At 40.1% G+C, this 26289-nt stretch overlaps 1 protein-coding gene and 1 long non-coding RNA gene across 6 annotated transcripts in view; one reads left to right on the forward strand and one right to left on the reverse strand.

The window, feature by feature from the left end:
• Nucleotides 1-4973: 4973 nt before the first annotated feature.
• Nucleotides 4974-6757, reverse strand: LOC139439887 (uncharacterized). The gene is made up of 2 exons (XR_011649982.1): nucleotides 6682-6757; nucleotides 4974-5374 (listed from the first exon to the last, which is right to left on the reverse strand). It is a non-coding gene; the product is annotated as an uncharacterized lncRNA (long non-coding RNA).
• Nucleotides 6701-26289, forward strand: part of UVRAG (UV radiation resistance associated) — a 402827-nt gene continuing 383238 nt past the window's right edge. The window contains exon 1 of one of the 5 annotated variants that reach the window (XM_058305983.1): nucleotides 6701-7063. In XM_058305983.1, the coding sequence (XP_058161966.1) occupies nucleotides 6947-7063 (117 nt within the window). In that variant the 5' untranslated portion in view covers nucleotides 6701-6946. The remainder of the gene's footprint in view (nucleotides 7064-26289) is intronic. The other 4 variants (XM_058305987.2, XM_058305986.2, XM_058305985.2 and 1 more) reach the window with 4 other exon arrangements.

Raw genomic sequence — 26289 nt, forward strand, 5'->3', positions numbered from 1 at the left:
GGAAACCTCCTGAGAATTAGGCTGCTGGAAAGATCCTGCAAGACCCTGGCCATGAGATACTGTTTGGAACAACAAGACCCCATCATGTCAAGGGAAAGCACAGTGTATTAGTCAGCCAAAGGGTTGCAGATGCAAAACACCAGAAATCGATTGGCTTTTATAAAGTGTATTTATTTGGGGTAGAAGCTTATAGTTACCAGGCCATAAAGCAAAAGTTACCTGCCTCACCAAAGTCTATTGCCATGTGTTGGAGCACAATGGCTGCTGACATCCGCAAGGGTTCAGGCTTCCTCTTCCTCTTAAAGCTCCATGGTCCCAGCTTCTTCCAATTTCAAATGTAGGCTGGGTTAAGTCTCATCTCTCTCCCAGGGCTCATTTCTCTCCAGGCTTAGCTGCTCTGTTCTTTCCATAAGGTCAGCTGTCGACTATCAGTCTCTCTAGACTCTCTCTTCCTGGGGCCTCTGCTGTGTCTATGGAGCCAAATCTATTCCTATGTGTTTACTTCCTGGGGCTCTAGCTCAAAAACTCCAAACTTTTTTCTCTGCCATGTCTTTTCTCTGTGAGTCCCCACCCACCAAGGGGGTGGGGATGAAATGTCCTACTGATGTGGCCCAATCAAAGCCTTAATCATTATTTAATCAAGTAAAAGTGAAACCTCTGAATATAATATAACATAATGTGCCCAGAGGAAAAGACCAGTTCACAAACATAATCCAATATCTATTTTTGGAATTCATAAATAATATCAAATTGCTACATAAATGTAAAACCTTTGAATTTAAAACAATCAAAAGATTTCATGCCCAGAAGAAGAGACCAGTTTAAAAACATAATCAGTATCTCTTTTTGGAATTCATAAATAACATCAAACTGCCACACTCCACCTTCTGAAATCCAAAAAGACATTCTAATATTCAAAAAGTCTTAAATCCTTTCAGTTAGCAATGCTAATACAAAATCACATCACAGTTATTTATAGAAATACAGTTTTTCTTGGGGCAAAGTCCCCTCTGGCTGTAGACCTGTGAAACTTTAAAAAATTTATCTGCTTCCAATATACAAAAAGACAGACATAGGATAAATATTTGCATTACCATAAGGAGAAATTGGGAGGGAAACATGAGTCACTGGTCCCCTACAGTTCTGAAAACCTGTGGGCCATATGCCATTGGATTTCAAAGTCTGAAAGTCATTCTTGATATGATGGTTTCTTCTCATTCTTGGTGCCTCATTGGGGCCCAACACTTCCACGGGCTTCCCCAATGGCTATTTTCTTGGTTCCAACCTCAAGCACCTGGGTGGTGATTGAGCTCCAGACCTCATTCTCCCCAACCCTTGTGAAATGTGCTCTACCCTCTCTGTAACCTGAGGCATCAAAAATCTCCCTGGACAGCAGCCTGAAACACCCATCCACTTTAATTGCTGGGGCAAATTCACACTCTCTGTACACATGGGTGGGATTCCTCTCTTGGCCCAAGGAGGTGTCTTAATTCCAGACCTCGGTTTCCATGGTTTTCCTCTTAAAGCCATTTTCCCTTTCATCTCTTCCCTCCAAGTCCCTTTTAGTTCAGGCTGACAGTGGTTGTGTTCACATGGCTTTCTCAGAAAGCTTATTGGTTTAGCATGCAAGAAGCAGGAGTCCAAGCCAGCAGACAGTAAGACTTTTCACAAGTCTCTCCTAGATAACTGCATTTTCAATTCTGATTTACAAGTTCTAAATTTAGTTTATTCCTCAAATGGGGCACTATGGTCTGGAGGCTTGATTTCCAGAAGCTTGGAATTTCCAGAATTGGTTTCTGTTTTCTTTATGCCCAACAATTCAGTTATCAGCTTATCTCTTTACTCTAACATTTTGCTATAAGCTGCAAGGAGAAGCCAGGCTGCATTTTCCACATTTAGTTTGGAAATCTCCTTGGCTAAATGTCTAAGCTCCTAGTTTTCAAATTCTGCCTTCCATACAACATCAGGAGTCAATCTTGCTAAGTTCTCTGTGACAAAAATACAGTTTGCCTTTCCTCTAGTTTCCAAGAATAGTTTCGTTATTTACTTCTAAGTCCTCATCAAAAGTATCTTTAGTGCCATATTCCTATTAATAGTCTCTTCAAAGCAATCTAGGCCTTTTCCAACAAGCAGCTTACAATTCCTAAAAAAAAAAAATACCCCTTACTCATTTATGAAATTCTTCTAGTATTTTGGTAATTGCAAAAGCACCACCCCACTTCTGGTACCAAATTCTGTATTAGTCAACCAAAGAGGTGATGATGCAAAGTACCACAAATCTGTTGGCTTTTAGAAAGGGTATTTATTTGGGGCAAAAGCTTATAGTTACAAGGTCCAAAGAATCCAACCCAAGGTTACTTCCTTACCAAACTCTGTTGCCACTTTTTTAAGCAAGATGGCAGGTGATGTCTGTGAGAGTTCAGCTTTCCTCTTCCCTCTCAAGGCTCCATGGGAAAAAAAAGGCTCCATGGGTCTAGCTTCTTCCCAGTCTCAGCTGTAGGCTAGCATAGGGCTCGTCTCTCTTCCTGGGGCTCATTTCTTTCTAGGCTCAGCTGCACTGTTCTTTTTACAAGGTCAGCGGTAAATTATCAGGGGAGTGGTTCATCTCTCTTCCCGGACCCTCTTCTGCATCTATGGAGGAGCTGTCTCTCTTCCTCCGTGTTTCTTTTCTGTGTGAGAGTCTGTTTTATCTGCCCACCAAGGGGATGGGGACTCAACCCTGCACACCCTAATGACGTGGTCAAATCAAAGTCCTAATCTCGATTTAATCAAGTAAATGTAAAGCCTTTGAATTTTTAAATCACTTAAAGGGTATCATAGTGTAGCAGTTTGATATTGTTCATGAATTCCAAAAAGAGATATTGGATTATGTTTGTAAACTGGTCTTTTCCTCTGGGCATATTAGAGTGTATTGATTCAGAGGTTTCACTTTTACTTGATTAAATGATTAAGGCTTTGACTGGACCACATCAGTAGGACATTGAGTCCCTGCCCCCTTGGTGGGTGGGGACTCACAGGGAAAACAATAAGGCACAGGCATTAGGTAGAGTTTTTAATACTGGAGCCCTGGAAATTAAACACACAGAAGAGAAACACAGAGGAGTAGAGGCAGCTCCACAGACATGGCAGAGGCCCCAGGAAGACAGACAAGCCATTCACTTGATAGTTTATAGCTGGCCTTGTGGAGAGAGTAATGTGGCTGAACCCAGACAGAAATGAGACCCAAGAGAGAGATGAGACTTATCCCAGCCTACAGATGATATTGGAAGAACCTGGGACCACAGAACTCTAGAGGAGAGTAGAGGAAGGCTGAACCCTTGTAGATGCTGGCAGCCATCTTGCTCCAACATACAGCAAAAGACTTTGGTAAGTGAAATAACTTATACTTTACGGCCTGGTAACTGTAAGCTTCTGCCCCAAATAAATACCCTTTATAAAAGTTAGCAGGTTTCTGCTACTTTGCATCCGCACTCCTTTGGCTGACTAATATACATGCCCAGAGGTACAGACAAGTTTACAACATAATCAATATCTCTTTTTGGAATTCATAAAGAATATCAAACTGCCACATATAATAATAATGATAGGCCCCATTTATTGGACATTTACCATGCCCAAGCCACTGTGCTAAACACATTTCCTGCATACTGTTGAATACTTTGCAAAGAGCAGGCTACTTCTTCAGGTCTTCCCCAAATCCCTGGTGGTGGGAATTTCCTCTCTCCTAATGTTTGTGGCACGTGTGGAAAAGTCTAGAGAAGGGTTGTTTACCTGAGTTCTGCATTTCCAGCACCAGGTTGTCAGTTTGGTGTAGAGTTTGACGTTAGGAAAAATTTGTGGCTAGAACAGATCCTGCTCTCTCAGTTGGAATGTCCTTTCCTTCCTCCCTGCCTAGAGAATACTCTTATTGACCTTTCAATATCCAGCTTAAATGTTCCCTCCACTGTGTAATCTGACTCTCAGTCTGGCTCCCACAGCTGCTGGGTTTCCCTGCATACTCAGCACTGAGCATCTGGATTATCACTCTTTGTTTACTTATTGGTGTCTTCTACAAGGAGTTGGGACCTTCTCTACAGATGTACCTGCATAGGGATGGGTCTGGGTCCAATTCCTTCCTGTGTTCCCAGTACCTAGCAAAAGACTTGACCCAATGAACATTTGCTGAACAAATTAAGTTATAAATTTAGTCAATATTCAGAGCTGACACCCCAAAGAGGAAGAAGTGATTCTGTTTTCTCTCTATAGATCTATTTTCTTACCTTGTGTGGTGGGTTGAATGGGGCACCCCAAAAGATATGCCCATGTACTAACCCCTGGAATCTGTGAATATGAACTTATTTGGAAAAAGGATCTTTGCATATGCAATTAATTTAAAGACCTTGAGAGGATATCATCCTGGATTATCTGGGTAGGCCCTCAATCCAATGACTAGTATCCTTACAAGAAGAGACAGAAGAGAAGACTCAGGAAGAAGAGGAGAATGCCATGTGAAGACAGTGGCAGAGACTGGAATAATGTGGCCATGAGCCAAGGAACACCTGAGCACTAGAAGCTGGAAGATGCAAGCAAGGACTTTCCCCCAGAGCCTTCAGAAGGCAGATGGTTCTGCTAACATCTTGATTTTAGACTTCTGGCTTCCAGAACTATGAGAGAATAAATTTCTGCTTTGTTAGTCATCCAGTTTGTGGTCCTTTGTTATGGGAGCCCTAGGCAACTCATGCAGCTTGGAAACAGAAATGTGTGAATTTCTGTGAAATTCCACCAGTACTTGGCACCATATGAGTTGATTCAGATGCATTGTGGGGGGAATTCCCAACCGCTCTCCTCTCCACCAACACCAGAGCATAAACCCAAGGATCCAGGAGGAGGAATTATTCCATGTTTCAGAGACAATGAGCCATCCATGTGAGCCAGCTCAAGGGCCAGATTCAAGATATATTCAGGCTTCAGAATACACTGGAAAGATGGTATGCTTTAAAAAAAATTGTTTTTTATTGTGGTAACATATATACAATATAAAATTTCCCATTTTAACCATTTTCAAGTATATAATTCAATGGTATTACTCACATTCATATTGTTGTGGTACGATCACCACCATCCATTACCAAAATTTTTCCATTACCCCAAACAGAAAACTCTACTCATTAAAGTTATGGCTACAAGGAAAGGATATGGCTCAAGCAGTTGAGCACTTGCATCCCACATGGGAGGCTCAGGATTTGGTTCCTGGTACCTCCTAGAAAAAACAAAAACAAACAAGCAAAACAAAACAAAATGAAAAAACCAAGTTGGGGAGGCCCTGTGGTTCAGTGGTTGAGCACTGGCTTCCCACATACAGAGTTCCAGGATTCAATTCCCCGGCCACCAATACCTAAGGAAAAAAAAAAGTTACGGTTACCTTTTTTTAAAATTTTTTGAGTGTAGCTATTGTATGCCAGGTCTTGTGCTGGGTACTCTACCTAGTATGTTAACTTACTTAATCCCCAGAGCAACCTTATCACTATTTTAATATATGAGAAAACTGAAGCTGAGAAAGTGAGAGGGGAAATGACTTTCACAGGGACACATAGATAGCTAGAAGGTGGCAGACTCAAGATTCTAAAAGTGCTGATTCCTTTTGTGTCTGACTCTAAAATCCTGTGTATTTTTTTTTTCTTTCTGCTGTATCAGTCTAGGAAGTGGCGAAATGCAGAGTCTATGATAAAGACAGGCAGATCAATAATAATCTGCAGTGACTCAGTGATGTCTATTATAGAAGCAATTGCCAAAGAAGCTATCGTTATTAAGACTTCATGGAAGGGGTGGCATTTAAGCTGGACCTTTACTTCAAAAAAACATTTGATTCTTTCTGTGTCAGGCACTGGAGATTCAGAGTACAGGCAACCGACAATGCTACTGAACTATCAGGACTATGGCAGAAGCAAGCACAGGCGTTGAGATCAGAGAAGTCTTTTGGTGGAAGGGACCCCGGAGCTGAGATTTGATGCGTGATCAAGTATTAGCCAGGAGAAGAGTAGCAAAGCCTTCCCAAGGACAGCATAAGCAACCCATCTGTAGATGTGAAACAGCGTCCTGACACAGCTTGCACATCAGCGTACTAGTCAGTGTAGTGGAGGAGGGGCGCGGCTTTGTGGGTTAGAGTCGGGCGTGATGGAGTTGGTGGGACTTCCCAAGTCCCTGGTTCCGCATTCTGCGTGGCGGCTCTCTGCAGAACTATTCCTTTTCAGTTCCGACTTGTTCACTGTAACACCTCGGGAAATGGCTCTTCACAGCCTGCAGGGAATCTCGACCCAGTTGGCACCAAGAGCATTCCCACCCTTTACCGTAGGCCTGTTACCACGACAACTAGGTTAGGGCGGAACAGGCTCAGAGACTGACTCTCGCTGATCAGGTGACTCGCCTGCCTCCTGCACGTGACGCTGGAGCCCAGGCGCTCTCTTTACCTAATCAGACCCAGCCCCTTTCCTTTTACTGACAATTGACAGCGACCTAGATCAATGGTCCTTAAGGCTCCCCCAGGAGACCCCGCCCCTTGGTAGTGAAAGAACCAATAAGACTAAAAAAAGAAGAAGCAACGCGCCAGGTTTCATTCCGGCGTGACAGACCCATCCTCGGGTTCTTCCGCCCCCAGCCCATTCCAGTCGGTGATGGACAGGCCTTCTGCCCAATAGCACGTACCTTGGGCGCCGTGGGTGCCGCCCCCTTAAGAGCTGAGCCAATGAGCAAGCCAGGTCTCGGCGGGGCTGCTGGGGTTGCACTGCGGTAATATGGCTCTTCCTTAGCCAGCAGCGGCGGTGGCAGCGGCAGTCGGTGGAGGGGAGTTTGGTCCTGCCTCTCGGGTGGCGGGTTTCTAGGCTTGCAGGGGCTCGGCGGTCGTGGCTAAGAGGTGGGGACGGATGCCAGAGGTGTGCCGGCACCGCCGCCTGGCGGCCCCTGGGTCAAGATGAGCGCCTCAGCGTCGGTCGGGGGCCCGGTCCCCGCGCCACCCCCGGGCCCGGCGGCTGTGCTGCCTCCCGGTTCTGCCGCGCGGGCCCTACATGTGGAGCTCCGGTCTCAGCAGGTAACCCCGCAGGCTCGCGGGCTGGCCCTGGGCTGAGTGCAATCCGGGAAACCCTGAGAAGTCAGCAGGGCAGAACTCGGAGTGAGGAGGCCAGTCAGGAGATCTTGTGAGGGGAGGGGTTGCAGAGATGGCCGAACCTCTGGGACATCCGGGTGAAATCCTGTGACAGGAGATGCGCTCCTAAGAAAAGAGGAAGAGACTTTGTGAAACTCCCTGGGGGCCCCGGTCGGAGCCCGGCTCTGCCCCAGAGGGGAGCTGGGGATTCCCTTGCGCAAATCCTTCTCTGTTTCTGCTGGAAACGGACACGGGGAAGCCCTTCTGTCCCTAGGGAAAGTGCTTTTTCTTTCCTTTCCGCATCCTCTAACTTCCTTGTGGGGGAAACCAGTTGGTACTCTTTCCTGGGAGAGAAGGGAAGTGGCTATTTAGAGTTTCTAACATTTACTTTTTTTTTTTTTTTTTTTTTGAGGTACCGGGGCAGGGATTGAACCCGGGACCTCGTAGGTGGGAAGCCGGCGCTCGACCATTGAGCTTCTTTGGCTCCCCTGAGTTAGTTTTTTGGTTTGTTTGCTTGTTTATTTCTTTGTTTTTAGGGGGCACCAGGAACGGAACCTGGGACTTTCCGATGTGGGAAGCAGGCACTCAACCGCTTGAGCCACATTGCTCCCTTTTACTTTTTAAAAAAATTATGATAGCATATTATAACATGAAATTTGCCATTTTAACTTTTTAAAAAAGTGTACAGTTCAGTGGCATTGATTTCTTTTTACCGTGTTTTGCTTGCAGCACCACCTTCTATTACTAAATCTAGCATTTACGTTTTTAGTTTTTAATTTTAATTTTTAAAGAAGCTTTAGAGTGCATAAATGTTACATAAAAAGTTTAGAGGATTCCCATATGCCTCACTCCCTCGCCCTTCCACACTTTCCCACATTAACAACATCCTTCATTAGTATGGTACATTTGTTACAATTGCTGAGTGCATATTGAAGCATTGCTGCTAACGGTGAACTGTAGTTTATGTTATAGTTTGCACTCTATCCAGCACAATTTACTTTTAATCTCCTCCTGTTATAAAGTAGTCTCCTCAGTCTCTCAAGAGAAATGTATATGGGACCTGGGGATTTCCTTCTTAATTTCCAGCGCCTCAAGGAATGCATCTTAGCGATTTGGAGGACTCTTTCCTATTTCATGTCTAATGAGAATCCGTGGAAGAATTGATATATATATTCTTGTCTTCCCCCCATTTTTTTGGCAATGGCTTTCAGCGCTTCTTGGGCCCAAGTTGTGTGGGGGCGATAATAAAGGAGGATTGCCGAGTTTGGGGATCTGTCAAAAACGTTTGTATCACCCACATATATAAGTAATTTCTTCCCTCCTAACCCTTTCTGTCCCCCAAGAAGAGAGTTTTCAGTAATATTGGCATTAAAGAGACTTAAAGAAAGTACCTTTCACCCTCTCTGTTTTTCCTTTCAAAAAGAGGACCTAGGAAAAGCTGTCAGTTATTGAGAGCTTACCTTGAATTTGTGAAAAGAGCTTAGTGGGCATGAGCTCATTTAATCCTCAACTCTCTGAGACCATTGTTTTTATTATATCCATTTCATACTTGAGGAAACTGAGGTTGTGACATCACTTATCCAAAGCCTTCCAGTTAGTAAGTGATGGAACTCGTTTCAGAATCCAGCAGCCAGACTTTGCAGCCCATCCACGTGGTTTTTTGATTTGAGACTTGAGCAACCTTTTCTCTCCTATCTTCACTTAGGGCAGAGCATGTTCCTTCATACCTTTTCTCCTCTAGATCTTTGTCAGGGGTACTTAGGGAAAGATTCATAAAAAAGAAAGCAGAGATTGGGGCTTGGGGTGAGAAATGGGGTAGATTTGAATACAGGAAAGTGGTGATAGGGGGCACTAATGGGAAGAGAAGCCTTGGAGATATTAGCTACAGTGTTGGGCTTTGAATCGGGAGGCAGAATTGTTTGCAGAAGCAACTTTTGGTATTATTTGGGTGGCAGAACAGGATTTAAAATAATGGGATAGCATGTGGCCTAGTTTTGTGGTGCTATTGGGAAGGAAGCTTGTGGAGAATATCAGGAATTTGAGGTTTGGATTGTGAGATGCTGGGAGAGGATAAGAGTAGTCTCTGGAATAGGCATTCATACCAATTTTCGTATGTGTAAGCTGATATATTGTGAAGGTGGGTACTGGGAGTGGTGGGCAATTTTACAAGCATCCTGGAGAAACCTTATCATAAGGAGTTGAGGGCTAAGAGGGGTTTAGTTTGGGGGAACTTTGAGAAAATATAGGATTAGGTAAGACAACATTTATTTTAGAACCTGTTCTCTGAGAACAGTTCACAGTTTAATTTTGGGGGAAATAACCCAAATAAACTCTCCATAGGATAAATTCAGATGCATTTATTAGTATTTGTTGTTTTTTTTTTTGTTAAGCTGGGAGATATAGTAACTTGAATATACATCTGTTTGCTATATGATCACGGTTTTCAGTCGGTGTCATCCTTGAATTCTTTGAAACCAGCCTCTGTAACAAGCACTTTTACTTTTACAGTTGATATTAATTTGGCTTTCTGTGTCAAAATGCTTAGGTTTTTAGGATATAACTATATGATATTTTAAAAAGGAAAGAGTTTAGTTGAAGTATTACCTGTATATACAGTAAAGTGCACAGATCATTAGTATACAGCTTGGTGAAATGTTGCAAAGTGAGTGTACTTATGTAACTGCCACCCAGATTAAGAAGTACAAAATTATCAGCATCCCAGAAGTCCCCTGTATACCCCTTATATCTCTATACCTTTTTTCTCCAGCGGTAACCATTATACTGATTCCTAACATGAGAGATCAGTTTTCACCTGTTCTTACACTTTATATAAAAGGAATTATGCAAACTCTATTCTTTTTTTGTCTGGCTTTTTTTTTTTTTTAAAGGATGTATCCAGGCTTGAACCTGGGACCGCATACATTGGAAGCAGGCACTCAAATCACTGAGCTACACCCTCTCCCCTTGACTGGCTTTTTATGCCCAACAGTGTTTGTGAGAGTCATCGGATTTGTGCTTATGTATAAAACTTTTCCTCTTTTAGCATTAATTCTTTGACTATGGCTTTTGGGAATTTCAATGGTTATGAGAAATTGGAAGCCAATTAATCAACTTTCTTTTAAATAATACTTTGAAAATAGTGTCATTTCAGTAAATCCCATGGTAGTTGGCAAGGTGTTAATATTTCTAAACAAATTAACAAAGCCGATTGAGTCAGGATTTCTAGGATAAGCGATAAAGTTGATCATCTCAAGGCATAGACTCAGTGTTCACTCAGCCATCTTCTAAGAATTTCTCAATTTGGCACTATTGACATTTTTGACCAGATAATTCTTTGCTTTGGGGAGACTGACTTGTGTATTGTAAGATGTTTAGCTGCATCCCTGGCTTCTACTCACTAGATTCCAGTAGCACTCACCCCCCACCCCCAAGTCAGGACAATGAAAAATGCCTGCAGACATTGCCAGATGTTCCCTAGAGGGCAAAATTACTATTGCTATCCTAAGGTATGTTTTCATTTTAGGATAGAGAGTATCCCTGATATATCAACTCATTTATTCCAAGCCTCATAAAGTCTTATTGATTCTAAAAGTGGCTGTAGTATTTAAGATACATGACATATTAATTGTGAAAGTATTGAATTCCATCCATGTGCCTCCAGAAAAAGATTTGTTTATGCTCAAAGAAAGCCGGCAAACTATGTGTAAAACCTAACTTGCTTTTGTTTTATTTTAATCCACTTATCTTAATCCTGAACCTTTACAAAGCTATAGTCCATTTCAGCTATTCTACTGTGCCAAATGGGACTATTACTTAATCTTTGCTTTCTTTTGCTTCTGCGATCTTACTTTAGGTGTAAGATTTTAAAAATTTAAGATGTAAGATTTAAGCATGAACTTGTCACCAACACATTTTAAACAGTATTTTTGCTCTTTCATTTTTGGTTGGGGTTTGTAATTAAGGAGTGACTATAAGTTGTCTGAAGAATAACTTCCTTCATACCCTTAGATTTAGGAGTCTTGAAATGAAAGTTTGTGTTCTGTGGTCGAGGCATTTAATATGATCTTAAAAGCTTAATTGAGGGCCTTTTTTTCCTCCTCACATGTTTCCTCATGCATATAACCTTTGTATATTTCTCAGATGCTCAAAGCTTGGGAGACATTTCAGTGATTGTTTAGTGACCCTTTTTGGAGCTCAGAGATTCTGTTCAGAACTTGGTAAGAGTTGTGGGCTCTTCCTTAGAAAATGTGCTTATGTATTATATGTACACACAGTTTTGCGTGCAGGTTTGGTTCCCCTGAAGTATAAATGGAAGACCCCCGTGTTAAATATTCTTAACCTGGTTTAATTCCTTCTGCCCCCCCCCTTTAAAAGATTTATTTATTTATCCCACCCCTTGTGTTTTCCATGACAGCATATATACATGTACCACATTTTGCATAATAATGTTGTATTGTGTTTGTTTAACTCTGTTTATGGAGTTATGTACTGTGCTATAATTTGCTAAGCTGCTGAAAGTAGATACCATGAAATGTATTGGCTTTTACAAAGGTAATTTATTAGCTTACAAGCTTACAATTTCGAGGCTGTGCAAATGTCTAAATCAAGGCATCATCAAGAATATATCTTCTTGAACACTAGCTGCTGGTGTTCACTGGACTCCTTTGTCACGGGGCAAGGCACGTGGCAGTATCTGCTGGTCTCTCCCTTCTCTTCCGGGTTTCCTTGCTTCCAGCTTCTTGCTTCTGTGGCTTTCTCTCTTTTTCTGAATTTCATTCTCCTATAAAGGACTCCAATAAGAGGATAAGACCTACCCTGAATGAAGTGGGGTACATCTTCCCCCCCCCACTTTAAAAGCAATTTACTGGGGAGTGGTTGTAACTCAGTTGGTTGAGTGCCTGCTTCCCATGTATGAGTTCCTGATTCAATCCTGGGTGCCTCCTAAAATAAAAATTAAAAAAAAAAAAGGACAAAAAATAAAAATTTATTGAAGTGTATCATTCATATATGAATATATATGAACAATAAATATATAGTCAAAGTTGTGAACATACAAAACAAACATGGATAACATTATACAGGGCTCCCATACATCACCCCACCACAGACCTTGCATTGTTGTGAAACATTTGTAACAAATTATGAAAGAGCATCATCAAAGTATTACTACCAACTATAGTCCATATCTTATATTTCATGTATTTTTCCTTCAACTCACCCTATTATTATTTTTTGTTCATAAACCATACAATTTATCTAAAGTGTACAATCAGTGGCATTTGGTATAATCACTGAGTTATGCATTTATCACTTCAATCAATATTAGAGCATTTTCCTTACTCAAAAACAAACAAAAACCAGAAAACAAATCACTGTCATAACCATATTTTAGCACTATTAATTACAAATCCTATGATGTACTTTCACCATTTCTGTTTCCAAACATTCCCAGACAGCTTTTTACCAATTTTGCATAGATTTAACCTTAGATTTCCATTTTCTAACTACATTCTTTTCTCTGGTGACTTATATTGTAGCTATTAACTCCATGAGTTTACTCATTATATTTAGTTCATAGTAGTGAAATCATACAGTATTTGTCCTTTTGTGCCTGGCTTGCTTCATTCAACATAATGTCCTCCAGGTTCATCCACATTTCATATGCTTCACGAATTCATTTTTTCTTAGAAGTGAAATAATATTCCATCATATTAATATGTAAATACCACAGTTTGTTTATCTATTTGTCAGTTGATGGACACCTGGGTTGTTTCCATCTTTTGGCAATTGTGAATAGTATTGCTATGAACATTGGTGTGCCGATGTCTGTTTGTGTCACTGCTGTCAGTTCTTCTGTGTATATACCTAGTAGCAGTGTTGCCAGGTCACATGGTAGATCTATATCTAACTTCCTTAGGAATTGCCAAATGATTTCCACAGTGGCTGTACCCTTCTGCATTCCCAACAGCAGTGAATAAGCCTTCTTGTCTCTCCACATCCTCTTTAACACTTGTAGTTTTCTGTTTTGTTTATAGCTGTCATTCTAGTAGGTGTGAAATATCTCATTGTAGCTTTGATTTGCATTTCCCAAATAGCCAGTGATGCTGAGCATTTTTTCATGTGTTTTTTCACCTTTTGTATTTCTTCTTTAGAAGAAAAGTTATGTTTGTTTCCTCTTCTAATCTTATGGTCATTTTTAAAAAAAGATTTATTTATTTCTCCCCTTTCCACTCCCCATTGTTTGTGCTCACTGTCTGCCCTCTCTGTGTTTGTTTGTTATATACTCTCTGTGTCTGCTTGTCTTCTTTTTAGGAGGTACCAGGAACCAAACCTGGGACCTCCCATGTGGGAGGGAGGTGCCTAATCATTTGAGCCACATCTGCTCGCTGCTTGTTGTATCTCTCATTGTGTTTCCTCATTGTGTTATCTTGTTGTGTCATCTTGTTGTGTCAGCTTGCTGCACTGGCCTGTTGTGTCAGCTTGCTGTCTTGCTCTTCTTTAGGAGACACTGAGAACTGAACCTGGGACTCCCACGTGGTAGGCAAATGCCCATCTGCTTAAGCCACATCCTTTTCCTGGATCTCTATATATCATGGATATTAGACATTTGGCAGATGTGTGATTTCTGAATATTTTTTCCCATTGTGTAGGCTGCCTTTTTACCTTCTTCACAAAGTCCTTTAAGATACAGATGTGTTTAATTTTGAGGAGGTCCCATTTATTTTTTCTTCTCTTGCTCATGCTTTGCATGTAAAGTTTAGGAGACCCCCACCTACTATAAGGTTTGTTTTTTTTTTAATCTTTTTATTTATTTCTCTCCCCTTCCCCCACCTCCCCCCCACCCCGGTTGTCTGTTCTGTGTGTCTATTTGCTGCGTCGTCTTTGTCTGCTTCTGTGGTTGTCAGCGGCATGGGAATCTGTGTTTCTTTTTGCTGCGTCATCTTGTTGCGTCATTTTCTCCCGTGGGCGGCCCCATTCTTAGGCAGGCTGCACTTTCTTTGGCGCTGGGCGGCTCTCCTTATGGGGCGCACTCCTTGTGCGTGGGTCTCCCCTACGTGGGGGACACCCCTGCGTGGCAGGGCACTCCTTGCGCACATCAACACTGCGCATAGGCCAGCTCCACACGGGTCAAGGAGGCCTGGGGTTTGAACCGCGGACCTCCCATGTGGTAGACGGATGCCCTAACCACTGGGCCAAGTCCGCCACCTACTACAAGGTTTTGTAGATGTTTCCCTATGTTATCTTCTAGGAGTTTTATGGTCTTGGCTTTTATGTTTAGGTCTTTGATCCATTTTGAGTTGATTCTTGTATGGGGAGTGAGCTGGGGTCCTCTTTCATTCTTTTGCTTATATATATCCAGTTCTTCCAGCACCATTTACTGAAGAGACTATTCCGTCCCAGTGGACATGGTAGACTTACTGAAAGTCAGTTGACCATAGAGGTGAGGGTCTGTTTCTTAACTCTGAATTTGATCCCATTGATCAATATGTCTATCCTTACGCCAGTTCCATGCTGCCTTGATCACTGTAGCTTTGTGATACTCTTCAAGATCAGGGAGTATGAGTCCTCTGACTTCCCTCTTCTTTTTAAAGATGCTTTTGACTATTCGGGACCCCTTTCCTTTCCAAATAAGTTTGGTAATTGACTTTTCTACTTCTGTAAAGTAGGCTGTTGGAATTTTGATTGGTATTACATTGGATCTACAAATCAATTTGTGTAGACTTGACATCTTTAAAATGTTTGGTCTTCTAATCCAAGAACATGTAGTGTCCTTCCATTTGTTTAAGCCCTCTTTGATTTCTTTTAGCAGTGTTTTGTGGTTTTCTAAATACAGATCCTTTACATTCCTGGCTAAATTAATTCCTAGGTATTTGAGTGTTTTTGTCGCTATTGTAAATGGAATTTTTTTCTTGATTTCTTCCTTAGCTTGCTCATTACTAGTGTATAGAAATGCTACTGATTTTTGCTTATTGATCTTGTATCCTGCCACTTTGCTGAACTCATTTGTTAGCTCAAGTAGCTTTGTTGTACATATTTGGGACTCTCCAAATATTGGATCATGTCTTCTGTGTATAATGGCATACTTCCTTTTCTCCAATTTGGATGCCTTTTATTTCTTTTTCTTGACTAATTGCTCTAGCTAGAACTTCTAGTACAGTGTCGAATAAAGGTGGTAACAGTGGGTGTCCTTGACTTATTCCTGATCTTAGAAAACTTTCAACCTCTCCCCATTGAGTATGATGTTGGTTGTGGGATTTTCATATATGCTCTTTATTATGTTGAGGTACTTTTATTCTCTACCTATCTTTTGAAGTGCTTTTATCAAGAAATGATGCTGGATTTTGTCAAATGTCTTTTCTGCATCAATCGAGATGGACAAGTGTTTTTCCCCTTTAATTTGTTAATGTGGTATAATACCTTAATTAATTTTCCTGTGTTGAACCACCCTTGCATACCAGGAATAAAACCCACTTGATTGTGATGTATAATTGTTTTTATATTCTGTTGGATTCATTTTGCAAGTATTTTGTTGAAAGTTTTTGCGTCTATGTTCATTAGAGAGATTGGTCTGTAATTTTTCTTCCTTGTAATTTTCTTTTCTTTATCTGGCTTTGGTATTAGGGTGATGTTTGCTTCATAAAATGTTTTGGGTAATTTCCCCTCCTTTCCAATTTTTTGGAAGAGTTTCAACAGGATTAGTATTAATTCTTCTCAGTATGTTTGGTAAAGTTCACCTGTGAAGCCATCTGATCCTGGACTTTTCTTTGTTGGAAGATTTTTGATGACTGATTCAATTTCTTTGTTTGTGATTGGTTTGTTGAGTTCTTGTATTTCTTGTAGCATCAATGTAGGTTTGTGCATTTCTAGGAATTTGTCCATTTCATTTAGGTTGTCTAATGTATAGCATACAGTTTCTCGTAATATCCTCTTATCCTTTTTATTTCTGTGGGGTCAGTTGTAAAGTCCCCCCTTTCATTCCTGATTTTATTTATTTGCCATTTCCTCTTATTTTCTTTTTCAGTCTTGGTAATGGTTTGCCAATTTTATTGATTTTCTCAAAGAACCTGCTTTTGGTTTTGTTGATTCTCTCTATTGTTTTTTTGTTCTCAGTTACATTTATTTCTGCTCTAATCTTTGTTATTTCTTTCTTTCTGCTTGCTTTGGGATTGGATTGCTGTTCTTTTTCTAGTTTCTCCAGTTCAGTTCTTTGATTTTGGTTCTTCTGCTTTTTCCTCTTTTTTTTTTTTAGGAGGTATTGGGAATTGAACCTGGGACTCCGTACATGTGAAGCGTGCACTAAACCACTGATCTATACCTGATCTGCTCTTTTTTAATATAGGCATTTGGAACTATAAATTCCCCTCTCAGCACTGCCTTCTCTGTATCTCCTAAGTTTGATACATTGTGTTCTTTTTTTCATTCATCTTGAGATATCTACTGATTTTGCTTGCAATTTCTTCTTTGGCCCATTGATTATTTAAGAGTGTGTTGTTTAGCCTCCATATATTTGCAGTTTCCCCTCTTTCCTGCTTATTATTGCATTCCATCTTCAATCCATTATGACCAGAGAAGGTAGTTTGTATAATTTCAGCCTTCTTGAATTTATTGAGAGCTATGTTTTGGCCCAACATGTGGTCTATCCTGGAGAAAGATCCATGAGCACTTGAGAAGACTGTTTGACCTGCTGATTTAGGGTACAATGTTCTGTATATGTCTGTCAGGTCCAGCTTGTTTTTCATATTGTTCAAATTCTCTGTTTCCTTGTTGATCTTCTAATTGATCTAGCTATTGATATGAGTGGCCTGTTGAAGTGTCCAACTATATCTATTTCCCCTTTCAGTTTTGCCAGAGTTTGCCTCATGTAGTTTGGGGCACCCTGGTTAGGTGCTTAGATATTTATGACTATTACTCCTTCCTGGCAGATTGTCCCATTTATTAATATAGAATGGCCTTCTGCATCTCTTATTACTTTTTTTTTTTTTTTTTTTTTTGTATTTAAAGCCTGTTTTTTGACACTAGTATAGCCACTCCTGCTCTTTTGGCTACTATTTGCTTGAAATATCTTTTTCCAACCTTTTACTTTCAGTCTCTTTGCATCCTTCTGTCTAGGATGAGTTTCCTGCTGACAGCATATGGATGACTCATGTGTTCTTATTCATTCTGTCAGCTTATGTCTTTTGATTGGGGAGTTTAATCTATTAACATTCAGTGTTATTTTATTTTTTAATATTCAGTGTTATTACTGTAAAGGCATTACTTAACCATTTTATACTTTGGCTTTCATATGTCATATCTTGTTTTTGTCCATCTTTGTACCTTTTTGGTTATCCTTTCTGATATTCTTCACCGCTCCACTGTCTTCCAAGCCTCTCTCTCTTGTCTTTTCTGCCTGCAGACCTCCCTTTAATGTTTCCTGCAGAACTGGATTCTTGTTCATGAAATCTCTGTTTCTGTTTATCTGTGACTATTTTAAGCTCACCATCATATTTGAAGGAAAGTTTTGCTGGATGAAGTATTCATGGCTCTAGTTTTTCTCTTTCAGTACCTTAAGTATATCATACCACTGCCTTGCCTCAATGGTTTCAGAAGAGACATCTGCAGTAAATCTTATTGGAGATCCCTTGCATGTGATGTTTCACTTTTCCCTGCTGCTTTGAGAATTTTCTCTTTTTCTTTGGTATTTGGCGTTCTGCATATTACGTGTCTTGGGGGTTAGGTCTGTTTGGATTATTCTGATGGGAGTATGCTGTGATTCCTGGACATGTACATTCATGTATTTCCTAAGGGTTGGGAAATGTTTGGCCATTATTTCTTCAAATACTCCTTTTGCCCCTTTTCTCTTCGTGTCTCCTTCTGGAACTCCTATGATGTGTATATTGGTGCACTTCATATTATTCAACTCCCTGAGTTTCTGCTCATTTTTTTACATTCTTTTCTCTCACTGTTCTTTTTTTGTATATATATATTTTTTATTTTTTTTATTTCTCACTGTTCTTCTTTCTCTTCAATTTAAGTTTTTTCCTCTGTGTTGCTGATTCTTCCATGATTTCAAATCATGAGCCTCTGTTGTAATTAATATTTATTTTGAAGTTCTCTTTGTTCCTTTTCCCAATCCTTTACTTTTTTATTTTTAGCCCCCACCCCCACACTGAGATGATGCTCTTGTTTGTCTGCTCATCTTCTTTAGGAGGCACCAGGAACCGAACCTGGGACCTCCTCCCATGTGTGAGGTGAGTGCCCAACTGTTTGAGCCATTCCTGCACCCTGCTGGTTGCTTTTCCTGCTGGATTGCGGCATTTGCTGGGTTGTGGCATCTGTTGGTTGCAGCATCTGCTGGTTGTGGTGTCTGCTGGTTGTGGAGGTTACAGCATCTGCTGGTTGCGGCATTTGCTGGTTGCAGTATCTACTCATTGTGGCATCTGCTTGTCTTCTTTAGGAGGCATTGGGAACCGAACCCAGGATCTCCCATGTGGGAGGCAGGAGCCTAACTACTTGAGCCACATCTGCTCCCCCCTCTTGTATTTTTAATCTCATGTATTGTGTCTTTCATTCCCATAAGCTCTATTTTTCTATCCAAAATTTTAGTTTTTATAATACTCACCCGGTGTCATCTTTTTTTTTTTTTTTTGAAGATTTATTTATTTATTTCTCTCCCCTTCTCCCCACCCTGGTTGTCTGTTCTCTGTGTCTATTTGCTGCTTATTCTTCTTTGTCCGCTTCTGTTGTTGTCAGCGGCACAGGAATCTGTGTTTCTTTTCATTGCGTCATCTTGTTGTGTCAGCTCTCCGTGTGTGTGGCGCCATTCTTGGGCAGGCTGCACTTTCTTTCGCGCTGGGCGGCTCTCCTTACGGGGCACACTCCTTGCGCATGGGGCTACCCTACACGGGGGCACCCCTGTGTGGCAGAGCACTCCATGCACCCATCAGCATTGCGCATGGGCCAGCTCCATACGGGTCAAGGAGGCCCAGGGTTTGAACCGCGGACCTCCCATGTGGTGGACGCTCTATCCACTGGGCCAAGTTCGCTTCCCCGGTGTCTTCTTAAAGTCTTTCATTTTGGGCCATGCTGTCCTTTAACTTCATGATTTGATTTCGGAGTTTTATATGAACCTCATTGATTAACTGTTTCAAGTTCTGTGTCTCATCTAGAGCTTTGATTTGTTCCTTTGCCTGAGTCATATCTTCCTTTTTCTTTGTATGGCTTGTAATTTTTTCCTCATGTCTAGCATCTGATTCTGATGCCGCCTTTACTCGGATGTTCAGTTTCTCTCTCTTACCTAGGGATTTACTGTTAAGTAGCCATGTGCTACTACTGCTCTTTGACTCTTGGTTCAACTTGTTCTAGATATTTAGAATTGCCCCTGTTTAAATGCTCAAGCCAGGGCTAAGGACCCAGTAATCAGATGCAGCCAGTTTCCAAGGGCTTTGGAGAGTATGGCAGTAAAGGCACTGGTTTGCCTCTTTTATTTATTTATTATTATTTTTCTTTTTTGTGCACTTGTCAGATCAGTGGATGATGCTCTTGGGCAAACCTCTCAGCTCAGAACTCCAGTGCTGGGGGGAATGCATTCACTGTAACTTCTCAGGTCTGTGGGTGGTGCAGAAGCAGTGGTACTCAGGGCTGGCCAGGCCTCACAAACAAACTTTTTCAGAGGCTGTTCTCCACACTTGGCCAGCTACACCCTCCCTCCTGTGCCTCTTCAGCAACCAGCCCCGGGCAGTAGGGCCGGTATTTGAGCAGGCAAAGTATCTTTTGCTCTCAGGGCAAACAATGTCAAGATCCCAGGGGGGCCTGGAAGTGTGCATCCTCTCCAATGCTGCAGGCCAAGTTCCCCGGCTAAAATCTGAATTTGCTGTAGGTTCTGTCCCTCCCACTCCCTTTTGCTGAGGGAAGAGGAACCTTGCAGTCCAGTCAGTCTGCAGCCAGTGCAGTCCTCAGCCTGCGCTTTGCTCTGTAGGTGGGGGAAGGGTGACCACTGCTGCTGCTTTTGCAGCTCCACTCATAGGATTTTTCCTTAGTCCCTCTCTCTTCTGGGGTGTGTCTTTCCTTACCCTGAGCCCCAAAGTACCTTCCAGACAGTCTCCGCCTGTCCTTTAGCTATTTTTTTCTGGGAGAGAAGTGATCTCTCCACCTCCCTGACCCTTGTCTTCCTCATGGGGCACATCTTAAGATCCTCCTCACCAAAAGGTCTTGCTTTGAATGGGTCCATACACACAGGAATGGATTCACTTTAAGAACATTGTTTTTTGGGCTCCAAACAGCTTCAAACCACCACAGATTATTCCCAGTTTTCTCTGTTACATTGTTGCAATGAAAATCTATATACAGGTGTCTTATTCAGTTGTGTTAATATTTCTGTAGGATAAAGTTTGAGTACTGGAATCATTCAATCAGAGAATACATGTGTGTTTACATGTGTGTATATATGTGTGTACTTTATAAGATATTGCCTTAGAAACGGATGGTGGTGAGGGTAGTACAACATTGTGAATGTAATTAATCCCACTGAACTGTATGCTTGGGAGGAGTAGTTGAGATGGAAAATTTTATCTTGTGTTTGTATTTCCACAATTTAAAAAACGAGCCAGAGATTGACAATAGGGACAATACAGTTAAATGCAATTCATGATCCTGGACTCGATCTAAAAATGGAGGAGAAAATGCCCAAAAAGACTTTATTGGGGGAATTGAAAAGTTGAAATATTAGACTATAAGCTTTACATCTCTTTTAATTTTCTAGGTTGCTTAAGCAAATACCATGAAATGTGTTGGCCTAAACAATAGAATTTATTCACTCAGGATTTTGAGACCAGGAAAATGTCCAAATCAAGGCATCATCAAGGTGATGCTTTCTCCAGGAAAGACTGTGGTTGTCTGGGCCAGTGACCCTTGGTTCTTGTCATATGGCAGGGCACAAGGTGGTGTTCCCTGGTCTCTTCCTTCCCTTCTGGGTTCCCTTTCAGCTTGTTTCCTGTGTTTTTTTCTCTGAATTTCATTCTCTTGTAAATTACTTCAGTAATAGGATTAAGACCCATCCTTATTGAAGTGGGACACACCTTAACGGTGGTAACCTTATCAAAAGGTCCTACTTACAGTGGGTTTACAGCCACAAAAGTGAATTAGATATATTCATGAATTAGATTTAGAACCTCCTTCTCTGGGGTACACAGTTTCCAATCACCACCACATCAGTGTTTAAATTTCTTGAACTTGATACCTGTACTTCAGGTGGTTACATAACTGAATATCCCTATTCTTAGGAAATACGCATGAAAGTATTAAATGTTCAAGGAGCATGATATATGCCACTTCCTCTCAAATGTTTAGAAAACAAATATAGGTATAGAGAGAGATAGAATGATATAATGAATGTGGGAAAATGTTAAAAATTAGTAAATCTGGGTATCTGGGTAGGGGGGTATATTTGATTCTCTATAGATTTTGTATTATTTTTGTAACTGCCCTGTATGTTTGAAATTATTTCAAAATAAAAAGTTAAAAATATTGCCAAAGTGTTTTCCAAAAAGGATGTGGGTATTTATATTCCACCCACAGATTATGACAGAGTTTGTTTCCCCACATTCTTTCCAACTTTGGGCATTGTAAGTTTTTTCAGTGTTTTCTAGTTTTGATTATATATATGTATGTATGTGTGTGTGTATTTAACATATATATTACATATTTTCTATTTAAATTTTCCTGTCTTTATGAGTTATGGTTTAATGGCCTTTATTGTGTGCCAGACACAATGCTAAGTACATGATCTCATTTATCCTTCCACAACCCTGCGAGTTTGAATATCTTGGCATAGTTTTTTATTCTTTTGTGATTTGCTTGTTCATATTCTTGGCATTAATTTTTCTGATTGTTTGCTTATGTTTTTCGTTGATTTGAGAAACATTTTTCTTTGTCATTTTCGGGAGGGAGCTGGGTTATATTAATAGTTGATTAATCTTTGTCTCCCTTCAATTAAAAAAAAAATAGACTTCATTTCTTAGAACAGCTTGAGTTACAGAAAAATTGAGAGATGGTAGTACAGAGTTCCCATATAGCCTCACACCCAGGTTCCCCTATTCTTAACATCTTACCTTGGTATGATACATTTATTGTCATCAGTGAACCAATATTGATTTATTTTTATTAACAAAATTTCAGTTTATTCAGATTTCCTTAGGTTTAAAATTTTTTCATTATAGTGACATATATATAATACAAAATAACCCATCTTGACCATTTTTTAAAAATTAAATTGTCTTTTTTCATAAAGATATATAGATCACAAAAAATGTTACATTAAAACAATTCTCACTGTTTATCTACATTCACAGTGTTGTGCTACTTATCATCATCACTCATTACCAAAAGTCTTTTATCACCCCAAACAGATTTTCTTAGTTTTTACCTAATGCCCTTTTTCTGTTCAGGATCCCATTCAGGATCCCACATTACATTTAGTTGTCTCCCTAGACGCCACATGGCTGTGACAGTATCTCAGATTTTCCTTATTTCTGATGACCTTGATAGTTTTGAGTATTGGTCATATATTTTGTTGGATACGTCTCTATTGGAATTTGATGTTTTTCCTAGTGATTGGGTTTTGGGGAGAAAAAACACAGAGGAAATGTGCCTTTCATGAATTAATAGAAAGGAAACAAATAATTAACGTGATTTTTCACTGTTGATGTTAATTTCAGTCACTTGCCAGAGGTAATGTTTGTCTAATTTCTCCATTGTAAAGTTATTATCCATACCGTACTTTTTGGACGGAAATCATGTGGAGAACTCACTTAAGAAGTAGGGATTTATGTTTCCCTCCCTTCAGGATGGAATATTTACATAAATTATTTGGAATTCTTCTGCGAGGGAGATTTATCAGTAAACCTTTCCTTTTACATATAAGCAATCTAAGGCCTAGGTAACTTTCTTAATCACACAGTGGCTGAAGGTACCCCTCTTTATAGGGATTCTGGCAAAATTTTTTCCTCAAGGTTCAGGGCCGTCATGTTTTATATATTTTTTGTTTCCCAAAACACTTGAACCTGTCCCTGTGCTGATTACATAGTAGGAACTCAGTACATTTTATTTTTTAATTTGCTTTTATGTAGAGCTTTCCTTTGAAGATTTACAAGCCTAAAGAAAAAGCTTCAGATGGGATTGAAACACATCCAGGGACAAAATGCATGATATATATATTTTTCCCTTTTCATCTTTATGTTTATTTAGATACTTTTGTTAATTTATTTTCATCGTTTTTCTTGTTATTTTAAAAAAACTTATTTTGCTGGTAAAGCCACTAAAGGCAGAGAGAAAACTATCTGATTGGGAACACATGTCGCATGGACAGCAGTATCATGCCAGATGTATTTATTTCTTCAACAAATATTTATTGAGTTCTTTCCTTACTACTCAAAGAAAAAAGTGTAATATATACTTCTGTGTCTATAAAGTAAAGTGTGAGTGTTTCATCTCTTGTAAACACAACTATATGAAGAAGCTCCAGAAACTTAAAAGAGATATCAACATCCTAAAATCTTTATTTTTATGTGACAAAATGCCATCAGGAATTTAAGGGTTTTGTTTTTCTTGTGAAAACGTTTCATTTATCTTTTGAAAAGAAAAGCTATATTCTTTTTTACAGTTAAACATTTCCCTGCAAGGTCAAAATTCTTATTCTGTGGCAGAATATTCAGAAATGAAACTGACTGAAATAGAGCAAGAGTGAAGTTGAAACTAATAATTTGGGTCTTAAGTGTGTGGAAAATGAAAAAAATTAGATTTGCATGGTTTCCAAATGTGTATTTTTTATCATCTCCGTAGTTTTACCATTAAACCTTAGTAGTAGGTAGAAAAGAAAATATTTGTGAGTTTTAATGTACTAGAATATGTGCAGGTACAAACTACATGTGTTTAAAAAATTAAAGACATATCTATGTTAAGAGAGGGGTTGAAACATTTTAGGTTTCATAATTTGTTTTAGGTTTATGTATGTATGTATGTATTTATTTATTTGGTTTTAGGTTTAATGACATCAATAATGTCTCACTGTGTTAAATTTCTTATAATGCTTTGAATTTTAGCAGTTGCTTCCTTATCAGATTATAAGAGTGGAGGAGTGCGTGAAAGTGAAAAACTTGACATTGGAACTTTGAAAAACATATTTAATAGGATAACTTCTTGGGTTAATATCCTATAAACTTGTTTTCCATCTTATTTTAAGATGGAATTGTGCATTTTTTAAAAAAAACAGTGTTGGAGATATTTGGAATTAATAGCTCAAGCTCTGTTTTTGAATGGAAGCATTCCCCTTCTCCCTTTTTTTAGACAAAGGGATAAATAATATTTATTATTCATGCAGAGAATTTGAAAAATATATCAAAATTATAAAATAGAGAATAACAATTATCCATAGACATATACCTCAGAGATAAACACTATTTTCATTTTTTGGTAATACATATGCATATGTATGTCTGTAACACACCTATATAGAAGTAGTTTAATCAGAATTAAGATCTTGGATGTATAGTTCATCCCTCCACCATGGCTCCCTTGTCTGTTTGCTCATTGTCTTTGCTCGAAGTTTTGTTCTTGTTGTCTGCTCTTTGTTTTTTGTTTTTCTCACTGTCTGCCTGTTGTCTTTTTTTTTTTTATTTAGGAGGCACTGGGAACCAAACCTGGGACCTCCCATGGAGAGGTGGTGCTCAACTGTTTGAGCCACATTCACTTCCTGTATATAGTTCTTTTTTTTTTTTTAAGATTTATTTATTTATTTATTTCTCCTCCTTCCCCTCCTCCTGCCCTGCTGTTTTTTGCTGTCTTTGTTGTCTTCTCTTCTCATTTCTCTCCTCTAGGATTCACCGGGATTTGATCCTGGAGACCTCTGATGGGGAGAGAGGTTCCCTGTCAATTGTGCCACCTCAGTTCCTGGTTCCTGCTGCACTTCACCTTGACTCTCTCCTTGTCTCTCTTTTGATGCATCGTCATCTGCTGCGTGATTCATTTGAGCAGGCACTGCTCACCATGTGGGCACTCGTGCAGGCACCGGCTCACCATATGGTCACTCTTTCTCTTCTTTTTCAGATCTGAGTCCTCCCATGTGGTAGGCAGAAACTCTTATCACTTGAGCCACATCTGTTTCCCCCTGTGTATAGTTCTTAATCTGACTTTTAGTCACTTATATCAGATATATTTTCCTATCCCATTACAAAGTCTTTCAAAACATTTTAACAGCTATGTAATATTTCATTATATATATGCACACACATATCATACCTACTATACATTATAATTTATTAAACCAATCCCCTATATTTGGGTTTTTATTTTATTTTTTTTTGCTACTATAAATAGTACCATGTTGTGCAAGTATATTGTATCTTTGTGGGCATCTCTGATTATTTCATCAAGATTAAACATTTTTCAGGTTCTTTTTTCCCCTCCCCCTCCCCCCTCCCCCTCCCCCCTCCCCCTCCCCCCTCCCCCTCCCCCTCCCTGCTGTTTTTTTGCTGTGTCCATTTGCTGTATGATCTTCTTTATCTGTTTCTCTTTTTGTCTTCTCTTCTTGTCTTTCTCCTCTAGGAGTCACCAGGATTCAATCCTGGGGACCTCTGATGTGGAGAGAGGTTCCCTGTCGATTGCGCCACCTTAGTTCCTGGTCTCTGCTGTTCTTCACCTTGACTCTCCTCTTCGTCTCTGTTTTATTGTGTCATCATTTTGCTGTGTGGCTCACTTGAGCAGGCACTCGGCCTGCTGCAAAGGCACCTGGCTCGCCACGTGGGCCCTCGCTTGCCGCGCAGGCTCGTTTTCTCTTCTTTTTCACCCAAGAATCGAACTTGGGTCCTCCCAAATGGTAGGCGGAGGCCCTATCACTTGAGCCACATCTGCTTCCCTTTTCAGGTTCTTGATTCACACTGCCATAATGTCCTTAAAAAATGGTTGTATTAATTTTCCATTCTATTATTAACACCAGGTAATAGTATTGCATATTTGTTATAGTTCATGAGAGAACATTCTCAGATTTGAACTGTTACCCACAGGCCATCATTCCCCCCATGGTTCACTGTGTTATTCGGTCCCCTGCCTTGTACAGTACAGTCCATCCAAAGTGTACCCTCAGTGGCTCCCAGTTTCATCACAGAGTTGTGCTGTCATCAGCTCAGTAAATTTCGGAA

This window comes from Dasypus novemcinctus, chromosome 10 (genome assembly GCF_030445035.2).
Source record: "Dasypus novemcinctus isolate mDasNov1 chromosome 10, mDasNov1.1.hap2, whole genome shotgun sequence".
NCBI lineage: Eukaryota > Metazoa > Chordata > Mammalia > Cingulata > Dasypodidae > Dasypus > Dasypus novemcinctus.